The 16248-nt window shown below is 45.6% G+C and overlaps 1 protein-coding gene across 7 annotated transcripts in view; it reads right to left on the bottom strand.

Moving 5' to 3' along the window:
- Positions 1-16248, bottom strand: part of SFXN5 (sideroflexin 5) — a 129903-nt gene that overhangs the window by 92209 nt on the left and 21446 nt on the right. For 5 of the 7 annotated variants that reach the window (XM_074398439.1, XM_039474036.2, XM_074398423.1 and 2 more), the window contains exon 3: positions 8254-8331. In XM_074398439.1, coding sequence (XP_074254540.1) covers positions 8254-8331 — 78 coding nt within the window. The other 2 variants (XM_074398431.1, XM_074398427.1) reach the window with 2 other exon arrangements.

Raw genomic sequence — 16248 nt, 5'->3', positions numbered from 1 at the left:
CATTATACCTCACCATTAATTTTGTAACCATGGTTACTCCCAGGTAATATGTACTTTTGCAAGTCTATGTTGGGTGAGGGTACCCCCAGTTCTACAGACTCACGAAAGAGGAGACTCTTTGCCCAGTTCTGCAGCATAGCACACAGCAGCAGTTGCAACTTCCCTATACATGCAGCTTGTTTCTATACAGACTCGGGTTTAAATTCTAGATCTCCCACTTGCTGGCTGTGTGATTTAGGGCAATGTACTTAATCTTTCTGAGCCTCCTCTTCCTCATTTATAATATGAGGATGTGAATACTTTGAAGGTTACTGTGAAAATAATTCATTTATTTAACAAATTCACTTATTTAACAAGTATTTATTGAACATCTACTATGTGCTGAGCACTGCTCTAGGTGCTAAGGATACATCAGTCACAAAAAACAGACCAAAATCTCTGCTTTTGTAGTTTACAGGGTTGTGCAGACAGACAAACAATAAGCAACACAAATAATAAATAAGCAAATTCTCTGACATGTTAGAAGGATACGTGCTTCAGAAAACTAGGGAAAACAGAACAGGGCAAGAGGATAGCGAGTGTCAGCTGGTAGCAGAGATGGAGATTACAGACACAAGGTGGTTAGGGTGGGTCTCACTGAGGTGATATTGGAGGAAACACTTGAAGGAAGGAATGAGTCAGGCAGCTATCTAGCGAGAGACTGTTCTGGCAGACAGAACAGCCAGTGCAAAGGCCCCGAGGCAGAAGTGGGACTATCTGGCAGGTCTGAGAGACAGCAAGGAGGCCAGTGTGACTGGTGTGAACCCAACAGGAGACAGCAGTAGGAGACAAGGTCAGAGAGGACTGGGGGCTTTGCAGGCCAGGTTAAGGATTATGACTTTTACTCTAAGTGCAAAAGAGGAACACTATAGTTTTTTCTAGAGCAGTGGTTCTCCACTGGGGGTGGATTTTGCACCCAGGGGACATTTGGCAACATCAGGAAACATTTTTGGTCATCATGACTGGGGAGGGGAAGCTACTGGAATCTAATGGGTCAAAGCCAGCCATGTTGCTGAACACCCTCAGTACACTGGACAGCCCTTGCAAAAAAGAATAATCTGGCTCCAAATGCCAATTGTGCCAAGTCGGAGAAGCCCTGGAGCAGAGAAACAAACAATGTCATGTATAATTTCACAGCTCACTCTGTCTGCTATATTGGCAATGAACAAAGGGACCCAGGTAGCATGGGAAGATCATCCGGGAGGCCACTTCAGGGACCCAGTCCACAGATGCATCTACAGCACTCAGTACGACACCTAGCACATCATACAAATGACTTAGCTTATACTCATCACTAGTCTGTTCTGTGCTATCAGTTAGGGCCACACTGGGGCTGGCCCAGAGGGAAAGGGTGCTGACCAGGATCCACAGAGCTTGATGCTAGGAGTCGGGGTAAGACTAGTAGGTCAGCCAAGCCTTCCCTTCAGCATCTGACAAACTTGCTGACACTCACAGAAGACTTGGGGCACAAGTATTTTTAAGCCTCTGGTATTTGCTCAGCTATTTTCAGCAAAGCCCAAACACAGCTGACCCCATTTCCTTTCTGCCAGAGAAGACTTGCAGGATCCCTGGCATCCCAGCAACTCTTTCTCCTAGGCAGGTCACAGACAGAAATCCATCCTGCATGGGGGCTCTGAGCAACCCACACATTCATTGCACTGGCTGCAGGGTAGGCACTTACGAAAGGTTGGCTGGTTCCCGACCTCTGAGGAATGTGGAGTGATGGACAAGTCCCACCACTCAGGAGCTACAGTGGTTCCCAGTAACCTGCTCACCGCCCTCCCAATCACTCCAGTCGCTTCCAAGCTGGTTTCTGTAATAGCACTTACTCCTGCCAGTCCACTCTGGCACTGCCACCGACTGATCCTACCACAATACCACGGTCATGCTACTCCCTTGCTCAACAGCTTTCAGTAGCTTCCTCTTAACCCATATAACGCATCCAGCATCTCTGCCTGGTTTTCAAAGACTTTCACAATCTGGCCTGTACCCTCCAACTTCCTTCCAGCTTTCTCTCTCTTAACTCTTTTCTCTCTGTCTCTCTCACTTCCAGAAGACGTCTCTCCCATTAGATCTAAGAGGCTCAGTATCATATCCCTACCCCACCACATACTAGCTATGTGACCTTAGGCAAATAATGCAACCTCTCTGAGTCTCAGTTTTCTTGCCTGCAAAATAGGGTTGATATAGGGTGTACCTACTGACAAGCTTATGTCAAAATTAGCTGAGATAATATGTGGAAAGTGCTGGTACTTATGGTATAATGCCCAGCACTTCAAAAGCATGCAAGGAGTAGTGGCTCGCCACCGGGAGGGGGTCTTCCATATTTAGCCGCACCCACCTCCATCCACACCAAATCATTCTGGCAAAGCCCCAGCACATACAAGTGTACAGATCTGAGTCAACATTCAGAAATTAGTTGGCTGTGTCTATGCTTACATTTTTGCACACTATGGCTTTGTTTTTTTAACTGATAGCTACAGTCCTTATTAGGGTTCCTAGCTCATCAAATTTTTATCTGCTAAACCCAAAAGGTAAATTATACTCATTTTTATTTTGTCCTAGGAACCAGTGATTCATTGATACAGCAATCTTTTTATTTTTTTGAAACAGTCTCGCTCTGTCACCCGGGCTGGAGTGCAGTGGCGTGATCTTGGCTCACTGCAACCTCCGCCTCCCGGGTTCAAGCAATTCTCCTGTCTCAGCCTCCCAAGTAGCTGGCACTACAGGCGTATGCCACCACACCCGGCTAATTTTTGTATTTTTAGTAGAGATGGGTTTTTACCATATTGGTCAGGCTGGTCTCGAACTCCTGACCTTAGGTGATCCACCACCTCGGCCTTCAAAGTGCTGGGATTACAGGTGTGAGCCACTGCACCCAGCTGGTATAGCAACATTTTAACAAGGTAATGGTCCTGGAAAGAGCACCCACACACAACAGAAGACCAAACCAAGGCCATCAGGAGGGAACAAACTGTCGATACATTTGCGCACACCCGCTGGTGAGGTGTTGTACCTGGAAGGCAGGTTATATGACAAGTTGGGTAGCAAAAGAGGGTGTCTCAAGTTAATCAGTCCTGCCCACAACGCCAGGATGGCCTGCAGGCCTCGGGACCCAGTTGCAGGTTTCTAGCCCACACGCCTGCAATGGCATCAGAGCAGCCGCAGAGTCCAGGTGCAGGTGAGGCCGCTGTCCAGACTGAGACCAAGAACCACCCAGGCTGCTTCAGATGAGCAGGGCTAGCCTGGGCCAGGAACAGTGACTGTTAATTATGAATTGCTAAGCCCCCCAAGCCCTGAACTGCCATGTCACCACCCATCCCCTCTGTTCCTGTGTCTGTGGAGGCCAGAGGAGGGTGTAGATTGGCTGACTGAAGCCCAGGGAGGGAAGCATTTGTAAGAGCTGGTGCTGGGGGAGCCAGGAGGCTGGGGGAAGGGAGGGAGAGGAAGGATCTGCCTCTAGGGGGCCATAGTGGCAGGCTCACACCTAGAGCACTGTGCTACCCAGCCACCAGATGGACACTGCAGGCATCACCAACAGGAGCCAGAATCGGGAAGCACAGCTAGTGCCAAACCATCCCCCCAGTTCCCCTCCTCCCCAGCTCCCTGGAGGCACATGGGGGCTTTCAGGACAGAAAACAAAGGAGGCCCAGGAAACAGGACAGGCAGCTTTAAGCTACTGAAGGGAGCAAAGAGGAGGAAATGCGGCTTCATTCTCCAAACTATGGGAGCTGGAAGGGATCCCGAGAGGCCAACCTCAGCAAAAAAGGGGCAGAGCGGAGCTTGGGCCAGGAGCAAACACAGGGTTAAGAGGGCACAGAGGCAGGATCTAACTCTCACAGGTCTGAGAAAAACATGAAAGGGGCTGGGGACTGCTTCGGCCTGGGTAGGGTGGGGTACCGGATAACACCATCCAGGCTCTTAGGTGCTCATGGCCAGAGAGAAGTCCCACTGCTCCGGAAAGAGGAGATCGCAGCCTGCCCTCCTGGCTGACGGCTGCCCATGACTCAGCACGCAGTGCACACGCCTTCAGGTGAGCCCTGTGTAAGCAGGCACTGCGAGTCTGTCCCCCAGGGCCCTGCACAGGGGCATCTGGCCAAGGTGCTGCTTCCACTCATGCATCTGCCCTCCATTCCCATCACCATGTTCCAGTCTAGCACATTCGCCCATTCCCTTCTTCTGCAGGGTCTTGCTCCCTCTACCTCTAGCACAGTGTGCGTCTCCTCGCCTGGACCACCCCTACCCGCTCTTCACCAGCCCTGTCAGCCCTCACATCTCAGGCAAGAAATTTCTTCCAGACGCCCTGAGTCTGGGAGGGTCACCCCTTCCATAGCTCTCCCACGGTATCCTGTGCTTTCACTGTCACTGCCTGGTTTCTGGTGGTGCAGATTAAGAACCTCATCCAGCTTCCTATCTGCTCTATTCCACAAAGCCCTACCCTCACATCTGGTCCATGGTGACGGTTAGAAGAGAAAAAAGGTGAGAAAACCTACGTGTCAGCCTATAATGCCTAATATGTGACTAACAGAAGTTCCAGAATGAAAGAAAAAAATGATGAAAGCAATTAAAAATTTTGCCAGAACTGAAGACAGGAGCCTTCAAATTGAAAGGGGTCATCAAGAATCCAAAATGATACATTTTAAAAGAAACAGCACTGTGGAATTTCAGAAACAAATTTCACAGATAAAGAGAAGATCCTAAATATTTCCAAAGAAAGAAAACAGACCGCAAAGAATCAGGAATGAAACGGCATCAGGTTTTCAACAGCTATATTGGAACCCAGAAGAAAATAGCGCAATGGTCTTCAAAATCTGAAGGAAAATGATTGTCAACCTAGAATTTTCTCCTCAGCCAAACTGTCAATTAAGGCTGAGTGCAGAATTATAATTTTTCAGACATAAAAAGACTCAAAACTTTCTTCTCATTTACCCTTTTTCTGGAAGCTACTAGAAGAGGTGTTACGCCAAAATGATGAAATATAACAAGAAAAAGGAAGACCTGGAACTCGGAGGTAGGCCCCAGAAAGAAAAATTTCAGGAAAACAAAAAGAAACTCAAAGACAGAAATCTTCCGATTGAAAGGAGGACTGAAAATACAGTCATGCATCACTTAACGATAGGGATATGTTCTGAGAAATGCATCACTAGGTGATTTCATCATTGTGCAAACAGCATAGAGTGCCCTTACACAAACTAGATGGGCAAGCCTGCTACACACCTAGGCTACATGGTAGGTACAGCTTACTGCTCCTGGCTACAAGCCTGGATAGTATGTTACTATACTGAATATACGGGCAACTGCAACACAATGGTGGGTATCTGTATATGTAAATATAGTAATGGTTCAATAAAAATATGGCATAGAAGATAAAAAGTAGTCACCTGCATTGGGCACTTACCATGAGTGGAGCTTGCAGGACTAGCAGGTGCTGTGGTGAGTCACTGAGTGTATGATGGGTGAATGTGAAGGCCTAGGACATTACTGTACAGTACTGTAGACTTTATCAACACTGTACCCTTAAGCACACTAATTTTTTTTAAAATAAAAAATTAGCCAGGTGTGGTAGTGTGTACCTACAGTCCCAATTACTCGGGAGGCTGAGGTGGGAGGAAAGCCCAAGAGTTTGAGGTTACAGTGAGCTACATCCCCCAATGCACTCCAGGACTGGGTGACAGAGCAAGATTTGTCTCTTAAAAACAAACAAAAAAAAAGTATTATTTACTCAATAAAATGACCTTTAGCTTACTGTATCTTTTTTACTTTATAAAATTTTAAATTTTAACTATCTGACTCTTTCATAATACTTAGCTTAAAACACAAACAGATTGTACAGCTGTACAAAAACATTTTTCTTTATGTCCTTATTCTTTATATCCTTATTCTATTAAGTTTTCTATTTTAAAATTTTCAAGTTTTTTTTAACTATTTAAACTCTTAAAACTAGCTAAAAACTAAGACACAAACACAGGCCTGCACAGGGTCAGGATCATCAAGACATCTCCAGGCAATAGGAATTTTTCAGTTTCATTATCATCTTTTTTTTTTTTGAGACAGGGTATCACTCTGTCACCCAGGTCAGAGTGCAGTGGTGCGATCTCGACTCACTGCAACCTACACCTCCCAGGTTCAAGCGATCCCTTCAACGTCCGCCTCAGCCTCCCAAGTAGCTGGGATTACAAGCATGCACCACCATACCTGGCTAATTTAAAAATTTTTAGTAGAGACAAGGTTTCGTCATGTTGGCCAAGAGGGTCTGAAACTCCTGACCTCAAGTGATCTGCCCGCCTTGGCCTCCCAAAGTGCTGGGATTACAGGCATGAGTCACCATGCCCGTTCCCATTATCATCTTATGGGACCACTGTCATATACGTGATCCTTTGTTGACCAAAATGTCATTATGTGGTGATGACTGTATTGAAAGGCCATGGGAGGGTACAGTGGGAGTGAGAGATAGTACAAAGCAAATTACGCCAATGAAAAAATCTGAGGTAGTTATTAACCCCAGATAAAACAAATTTGAAAAAGAGACATAATCATGATACAGCCAGTCTGACTACGCAGTAAATGTTATTTCTATAATTGTAACAACATGAAGACTGAATATGTATAGGCCCCAAAACCATGATAACTATTTCAAGAGTGGGTATGGATGGGGGAAAGAAGTGTGTTTAGAGGATTGGATGATAAGAGAGCTGAATCTTCAACTACCATAATAGATAATCCAAAAAAACTAATTGAGAAATAGCAGTATAGATAAGCATATTCATCTGAAATATAGAATACAGAATTCTATCTGAAGAATAGCGAAAAGTACTTGCTCCTAGGAAACAGGCATGGGAACCAGGGAGGGATGGGAAGCATATACTCTTTTCCCTTACAAGCACTATTTTTTTATTTTACTAATTTTTGAGACCATTTCGCTTTGTTGCCCAGGCTGGAGTGCAATGGTGTGATCTCAGCTCACTGCAACCTCCATCTCCCAGGCTCAAGAGATTCTCCTGCCTCAGCCTCCTGAGTAGCTAGGATTAGAGGCACACACCGACACACCCGGGTAATTTCTTTTGTATTTTAGTAGAAACAGGGTTTCACCATGTTGCCCAAGCTCTTCTTGAACTCCTGAGCTCAGGCAATCTGCCTGTCTCAGCCTCCCAAAGTGCTAGGATTATGGGTGTGAGCCACCATGCCCGGCCCCTTATAAGCATTTTAGTACTATTTGACTTCTTGAATTATGTACACACGACTTTGAAAATATTTAAATTAATGTTTGAAAAAGGTTGTTTTTTTTTTTTTTTTTTTTTTTTTTGAGACAGAGTCTCACTGTGTCACCAGGCGCCAGGCAGGAAGGAGTGCAGTGGCACAATCGTGGCTCACTGCAACCTCCACCTCCCAGGTTCAAGCAATTCTCCTGCCTCAGCCTCCTGAGTAGCTGGGACTACAGGCGTGTGCCACCACAGCTAATTTTTGTATTTTTAGTAGAGACGGGGTTTCACCATGTTGGCCAGGATGGTCTCGATCTCTTGACCTTGTGATCCGCCTGCCCAGGCCTCCCAAAATGTGAAAAAGTTTTTGAAATAAAGTTTATGAACAAAAAGATAGACTTTGGCACATGAACCATTAGTCTCTGTAATCATTGAGTACTATATTCCTTTACCCCTCCACAAAACAAAACACAATCTTCAACGTTTCAAGTATCTCCAATTCAAGTTCCTACATGACATTAAAAAATAAAATGACAGTATACTAGCCTAATCCTCAACATTCTCCTGGATCCTTCCTACCCTTAACCTGAATTTTTGAACAGTGGTATGCTGGTTTAATAATCTGTTCTCTGGAGAAAAAGTCCTGATTTGTAGCATTTGCTAACTTCTATGGTATAAATACTCCAATCCTAGCTGATTTCAAACTCCCACTGTGTTGTCCCTGAATGCGGAATTGGGAAGAGATGCACACAGTCAGCTCTCGCAAGCCAGTGCAAGCCGGCCTCACCAAGCCACTGCCTTTGGGCCACCCTAGTCTTACCAGCCTCCTTGTTTCCCACTGGACCTAGAGCAAAGAAGAGATCTGGCCATCTCCAAAGAGCTTTTAGTCCACAGCGGTACGTACCAGCTGAAGTAGATACTGGAGGAAAGAAGTGGTTCTGGCTGCAGGGAAGGGGGTGTGAATGTATCACTCTCCCTTCCCCACTGGCCATGCTCCTACCTCCCACAGGGTTACCTGTTCATTGGTGACCCCCGGGCGCAGGGTCCCATGCTTATAGTCCTCCAGCAGCTGCACAGCCTCTCTGAGACGTCTCTGAAAAGAAAAAAAAGAGATATTGAGAGGCACAGATCCAGGGCTCCTGCAAATGTTTCTTTTGTGGGATTACATCAGTATCAAATACTGCCAGCCAAAGTTCTCGGGCCTGCCCTCAGTTCATGGGATACACACAAAATAATAAAGAAACACACCTAAATATTCTTACTTGGCAGTTTAAAAAGTGAAGTAGAGTGATGTGTGCTTCCACAGTCATTTCTCCAAGATATTTTGTTGAGTGAAAAAGCAAATGACCCAGCAGTATGATGCTGTTTCTTGTACCAAATAAACAACACACACATATAAAACAGTATTTCCTATGTGGACATTTATATGTATATGTCAATGTATCAGAAAAGCCCTAAAAGGAGAGCAACCAACCTGGTGGCTGGGGTTACCTCGGGGTAGAAGGAAATAGCCAAGACTTGGCAAGGGGTGTCAGAAGGAAATTTAATTTTAATTAACGTTGAAAGCTTTTAGGCTGGGTGCAGTGGCTCATGCCTGTAATCCCAGCACTTTGGGAGGCCAATGTGGGTAGATCATGAGGTCAGGAATGCAAGACCAGACTAACTGGTGAAACCCTTGTATCTACTAAAAATACAAAAATTAGCTGGGTGTGGTGGCACACCCCTGTAACCCCAGCTACTCAGGAGGCTGAGGCAGAAGAATCACTTGAATCCAGGAGGTGGGGGTTGCAGTGGCCAAGATCGTACCACTGCACTCCAGCCTGGGCAACAGAGTGAGACTGTCTCAAAAAAACAAATAACAGCAAAAACAATAAACACAACAGTGATAGAGGAAGCTCATATCAAGGTCCAGATGAGGGACCCAGACACCAAGGAAGCCTGAATGGAGGGAGAAACCCAGTGAAGCTGCCTTGTTCCCCTTTTGATGGAGATGAGACTGGCTAGGCATGGGAGTGCAGAGACCTCAACATAGGCCCCTTAGTCTAAAAGAAGAATGCAGTCTCAGGAAGGGCCCTCAGTGGGGCAGGCAAGATTTTCTGAGCTGGCTGACAGAGTGGAAAATGAACAGCCAACCCAGACAAACCAGTAATGCCTCCCTCAACCCCTCAGGCCTGCATGTGAAGCACCTGCATGTGAAACGCTGTGGTGGCCAGCACTGGTCTAACCCAGGCCTGGCCCAAGACAGAACCGTAGGTAGTCTGGGGGCCAAGAACACTTTTCTTACTTGGAATGGCTTGAAGACCAAAAAGTACTGTCCTTTCCCTTCCAAATATGGAAGGGTCCAGCAGTTCCTAGATTCCAAAGAGCCCCTTCTTCCTAGGTACTGCTTATTTCCAAAGTGGAGATACCTTTGTAGTTGTTTTTATTTTTTCCCCATTGTACAAGTATGTTTCCCCATGCTGTTTAAAGAAAATATCAGAAAAGGCTGGGCGTGGTGGTTCAAGCCTGTAATCCCAGCACTTTGGGAGGCCGAGGCGGGTGGATCATGAGGTCAAGAGATCGAGACCATCCTGGTCAACATGGTGAAACCCCATCTCTACTAAAAATATGAAAAATTAGCTGGGCATGGTGGCACGTGCCTGTAATCCCAGCTACTCAGGAGGCTGAGGCAGGAGAATTGCTTGAACCCAGGAGGCGAAGGGTGCGGTGAGCCGAGATCGCACCATTGCACTCCAGCCTGGGTAACAAGAGTGAAACTCCGTCTCAAAAAAAAAAAAAAAAAAAAAAAGAAAGAAAATATCAGAAAAAACATGAAAAAGTACAAAAAGTAATCTTAAACGTGTAAACACATCCCTGAGATAACCACTCCAAAAGTGAGGACGATTTTCCTTCTAGACATAATACGTTTATCAACAAAATTGGATCATGTTATTTGTTTTAACTTGCTTAAGGTCACACAAATAGCAAGTGGATGATTTAGTATTTGAACCGAGTTTAGTTAGACCCCTGTCTGCACACCCCACCACATACCCCCTCAATACCCCTAAAGCCTCCTAGTGATGCAGTGAGGCCCCCACCCTTAAGCCTGCCCCTCCCATCGTCTGTCTCTGTGGAACTGGACAATGAATGCTCTACTTTCCAATGCTGAATGGTGAATAGCCCCGTGTTCTCATTATTTTTTCCACTCTAGGGATTCTCCTGAGTTCCTATAACAACCTGGCCAGATTCCATCTCACTTGACACAGTCATCAAAGGGAGCCCTCCTGCCAAAAGAATAAAATCCAAAGAGCCCTAATCTTGGCGAAGGGCATGGGTTAAGGGAGAACAAGATCCAAGGTTCCTGCAGACAAATCTGAGGGCCCAGGACTGAAGGAAGCTGGAACCTTCTTTTCTACCTCTGAGAGCTACAGCCTGGACTTGGACCTTAGGAAACCTCTGTCTGAGGGACTGGGGCTCCAGGCCTGTGAGACAGGCAAGGCCGCAGGCCACCTGGGGCACTGTGGCCTGGCTGTTCTAGGGGCTGATGCCCCCGCTTTAGAGAAAGGGCCTGTATCACGGACACTTGGGGAATGAGAGGACAGCCTCCCTGTTTAAACATGCCCCTGGACTGTGAGGTTCGGCAGAAGGGCCTCAGTATTTGAGGAGTGGGGAAAGGTGGGTGGCAGGGTGAATTCTGCAGGAAATCTTTTCCTGCAATCTTTTCAACCAGGAACAAACAGGCACCAGTCCCTGAACACAAAGGCTGTGAGGGATCCAGCTGGGGGTAGCGGGAGGACACAGCCCAGGATGCTGCTCCCAAATACTACTCCATCGTCAGCCTGCCAGCAAGTTTCACCATGAGAATCCCTTCGTTTATTTGAGAGGAGGGTGGTCTCCAGAAGATCCCTCTGGAGGGCCTGCACCTGGGAGGTCTGCTCCAGCGGAACAGAATTTGAACAGAGAAGGATCCTGGCCCCACTGGTCCTGCCTCAAGGCCCTGCATGAGGGGGAAGGGTGGGAAGAGGGCAGGATACCTCAATGGAGGGAAATGGGGACAGAGGGACAAAGAAGAAAAAGAGGCACAAAAAGGAAAGCTAAGGAAGAGTCATCGGAAGCAAAACCCATCTCTTCTTGGGGAGACTGTGCCCTGTTCACATGGGATATGGATAAGATTACCTCTCTGCAGGTCTACATCCTAGAAACCTGGGGGCCATTCCCTCTCTGACAAAGCTGGGGCCAAGAGGGAAGGGTACTTCCTTGCCCAAGGTCACAGTGGGTGAGTGACACCTAGAAACCACAGGAAACCTCACCTCTATTTCAGAGCCATTTCCATGAGCCATCTGCACAGAAGAATCTGCTGTACTCACGCAGGCGACCGTCTCCCAAAGAAACCTCAACAATACCCGAAGCCCCCCAGAAATAATGGCTTCTGAGGCAGGGCACCCCAAGTGAAAAAACAGTCTCTTCTACTCTCAAGGCTAAGCCCAGCCTAACACAGAAAAAACAGAGAACGTGCTTAGAGAGGAGGCAGGTATAGCTGAAACATGGGCCATTTCAGGCCGAGTCTGGGAGCCCAAATGCTTACAGAACTAAAAGACTGTGGGGTGGTATGGGGGTGAGGAATTGGCAGTGGGGCATGCAGGATGGCAGAGAGGTTATGTTCCACCATGCCTTGATGGTTCAGTAGCTGTTCTCACTGGGCCAATCTTGCAGCACCGAGGGCAGGGCCGTGCATCCTTACCAAGGCTTGACCATTCCTAGAGTCACCTCCAAGCAGTGGGTCTTGAAGGCCAATCGTAATAGTTATACGCAGGCAAAGTCCCAAGCCTTTCTCCTGTCTTCCCTCAACCATCCCAAACTCCATGTTCCCACCCAGCAGTCCTAGTACCCTCAGGGTTCTACCTGTCTGTGCTGGGATGGGTCCTTGGCCCCCCTCAGCCAGGAGCCCACCCTCTGAGAGGCCCAAAGAAGGGGAACCAGAGACACATGGCTTTCCCTGCCCTGACCTCTAGTCACCTTAGGAGGCCAAGTGAGGTAAACTGATGCAGTTCTAGCAGCATGACAGGTTGCACATCCCTTCAGGAAAGAAACCAATCCACCTATCCCAAGAGCTCTGAATATGACCATGGCTTCCAGCCTGGCTACCCTACTCTTGGGAGTTTATTCTAAACAGTAAATTTAGTAAAAACTACAAGTGATATGTTGGCTGGGTGCAGTGACTCATGCCTGTAATCCCAGCACTTTGGGAAGCTGAGGCAGTCAGATTACTTGAAGTCAGGAGTTTGAGACCAGCCTGGCCAACATGGTGAAACCCCATATCTACTGAAAATACAAAAGTTAGCCAGGTGTGGTGGCACATACCTGTAGTCCCAGCTACTCGGGAGGCTGAGGCAGGAGAGTTGCTTGAACCTGAGAGGTGGAGGTTGCAGTGAACTGAGATTATACCACTGCACTCCCGCCAGGGTGATAGAGCGAGATTCCATCTCAAAAAATAAAGTGATATGCCTAAGACTGTTTTGTGCAAGAAAGCAAAAGATAGAAAACAATCTATCTGTTAGACCAAAAAGTGTAATGGGATGATTATTTACTTGTGAGGCTGAGGTGGGAGGATCTCAAGCTTAAGGGGCTAAGGCTGCAGTGAACCATGATCACTGATACTGTACCCCAATTTTTTTAAAGTTATAAAGACTTAGAAATGAAAATAATAGGCCGGGCGCGGTGGCTCAAGCCTGTAATCCCAGCACTTTGAGAGGCCGAGGCGGGTGGATCACGAGGTTGAGAGATCGAGACCATCCTGGTCAACATGGTGAAACCCTGTCTCTACTAAAAATACAAAAAATTAGCTGGGCATGGTGGCGCGTGCCTGTAATCCCAGCTACTCAGGAGGCTGAGGCAGGAGAACTGCTTGAACCCAGGAGGTGGAGGTTGCGGTGAGCCGAGATGGCGCCATTGCACTCCAGCCTGGGTAACAAGAGCAAAACTCCATCTCAAAAAAAAAGAAATGAAAATAATTTTTAAAAGTACGTGTTCTATGTCATAACTGCCAAAATGTATGCAGATGGACAAGAACTTGAAGGATACTGACAATGGGTATGTTTTAAATTTTAAAATTCCATTAAATGTTTTAAAGTTACACTATCCAGTGCTGTCTAAAATACATTTTTTTCTTTTTTCTGTTTTAGCTATTTTTCCATTTCTAGAATACATTTAAATGGACATCCTCACTTGCTGCTATTGGGAGTATAAATATAAAATCTTGGTACAGGTTGGTACAATTTGCAGGACAATGATATGGTTTGGCTGTATCTCCACCAAAATCTCACCTTGAACTGTAATAATCCACACATGTCAAGGGCTAGGCCAGGTGGATATAATTGAATCATAGACGCAATTTCCTCCATACTGTTCTCATGGTAGTGAATAAGTCTCACGAGATCTGATGGTTTTATAAATGAGAGTTCCCCTACACAAACTCTCTTGCCTGCTGCCATGTAAGATGTGACTTTGCCCCTCATTCACTTTCCACCATGATTGTGAGGGCTCCCCATGTGGAACTAGGAGTCCATTAAATTTCTTTCCTTTATAATTATCCAGTCTTGGGAATGTCTTTATTAGCAGCATGAGAACAGACTAATACAGTAAATTCAAAATATTACCTAAAGTCTTTTTTTTTTTTGAGACGGAGTTTTGCTGTTGTTACCCAGGTTGGAGTGCAATGGTGCGATCTCGGCTCACCGCAACCTCCACCTCCTGGGTTCAAGCAGTTCTCCTGCCTCAGCCTCCTGAGTAGCTGGGATTACAGGCATGTGCCACCATGTCCAGCTAATTTTTTTTATTTTTAGTAGAGACGGGGTTTCACCATGTTGACCAGGATGGTCTCGATCTCTCAACCTCGTGATCCACCCGCCTCGGCCTCCCAAAGTGCTGGGATTACAGGCTTGAGCCACCGCGCCCGGCCCCTAAAGTCTTTCATCTGGATATTCCACTTCTAGAAATGCATCCAAAGAAATTAAAGGAAGTACAGTGAGATTTTTGTATGAGGATATTTACTGCAATATTATTTATGAAAATGTCTTGAATCCACCTAAATGGTCAATAGAGAAAATAAGTTATACAGAATAACCATGTGATGAATTATTGTGCAGTTAAACACTTTGAAACATTTCATGACATGAAAAAATGCTCATATACTCATAAAGTATATACTATAGGTATTATGCATACCATGGATATCCATCTCTATATAAATAACCATGTATGACATCTATGTATATGTATATATAAATATCATGCATATGTACATGATTCCCCATATTTAAATAGAGATACAGATATATTCATATTATATCATCATCCCAATTTTTTTGGTTTGTTTGTTTGTTCTTGAGACAGAGTCTCTGTCACCCAGGCTGGAATGCAGTAACATGATCTCAGCACACTAAAACTTCCACCTCCCAGGTTCAAAATTCTTGTGCCTCAGCCTCGGGAGTAGCTGGATTACAGGCATGTGCCGCCACACCATGATGCCCAGGCTGATCTCAAACTTCTGACCTCAGGTGATCCACCTGCCTTGGCCTTCCAAAGTACTGGGATTATAGGCATGAGCCACTATACCCAGCCAGTCATCCCAATATCATACATACATATGTACCAAAATGTTAATGGTGATTATTTCTAGCAGGTTGGACGATGAGCAGTTTTAATTTTCTTTAGACTTTTATATGTCTTCCAGTATTTAGGAATTACTACCAGAATCATATCACATCAGGAAGCACACAATGTCAGGTTTTTTTCAATTGTTAGGGATGCTAAGTTTGGTCATCTAGCTAAAAGGTGTCCACCATTATAAATAATATTGCAATTAATATCCTTGTATATAAATCTCACTGTACTTCTCTTAATTCCTTTGGATATATTTCTGGAAATGAAATTTCTGAATGAAAGACTTTTTAAGGGTCTCCATTATAAAGGTACCCTAACCCCTTTGTAACTGCTAAGTAATCACAGAGTGATACTTTGAGATCAAATGAGTATTCAGTTTCCCAATAACGTTTTACTCTTTGGAAATAGTTTTTATTAATGATCCTGGACAGAATCAGTTACTGCACTGAGAGTTACCAAAGGTAAAAAGAGGCGCTTCCCCACCCACATTTTTAGTATTACTATGGTACCTTAGACTATCTGTGCTGCTATGACAGAATGCCACAGACTAGATAATTTGTAAAGAACAGAAATTTATTCCTCACAATTCCAGAAGCTGGAAGTCCAAGATCAAGAACCAGGATTTGATGTCTGGTGAGGGCGGTATCTTTCTGAGGGCAGGAAGGCTGTGTCCTCAACATGACAGAACGGCAAGAAGGCTAAATGCTGTGTGAAGCCTTTTGTTTTTTGAGACAGGGTCTTGCTTTGTCATCCAGACTGGAGTGCAGTGGCATGATCACAGTTCACTGCAGCCTTGACCTCCCAGGCTCAAGTGATTCTAGTAGCTGGGATTACAGGTGCATGCCACCACACCCAGCTAATTTAAAAAGAAATTTTTTAGAGATGAGGTCTGGCCGTGTTGCCCAGGTTAGTTTCAAACTCCTGGGCTCAAGTGATTCTTGAGCCTTGGCCTCTCAAGGTGCTGCAATTACAGGCATAAGCCACCACACCCAGCCAGGCCTCTTTTTTTTTTTTTTTTTTTTAGACAGAGTTTCACTCTTGTTACCCAGGCTGGAGTGCAATGGCCTCTTTTATAAGGACCTCAATTTCATTCATGAGGGAACAGCCCTCATGGCCTAATCACCTCTTAAAGGCCTCACGTCTTAATACTTATTATCACATTTGCCATTAAGTTTAAACACCTGAATTTCGGATGGGACACATTTCAGCCACAGCAGCTCACCCCACCACCCCCTCCATTTATGTCCTTCTCACATATATTCATTCCATCTTAGTAGTCCTGAAAGTCAGTCATTCCAGCAGCAACTCAAAAATCAAGTCCAGAGTCTCATCTAGAATCCTCTAAATTAGACATGGATGAGACTCAAAG

The sequence above is a fragment of the Saimiri boliviensis genome, chromosome 1 (genome assembly GCF_048565385.1).
Source record: "Saimiri boliviensis isolate mSaiBol1 chromosome 1, mSaiBol1.pri, whole genome shotgun sequence".
NCBI classification, from domain to species: Eukaryota; Metazoa; Chordata; class Mammalia; order Primates; family Cebidae; genus Saimiri; species Saimiri boliviensis.
This window is presented reverse-complemented; position numbering and strand designations above follow the sequence as displayed.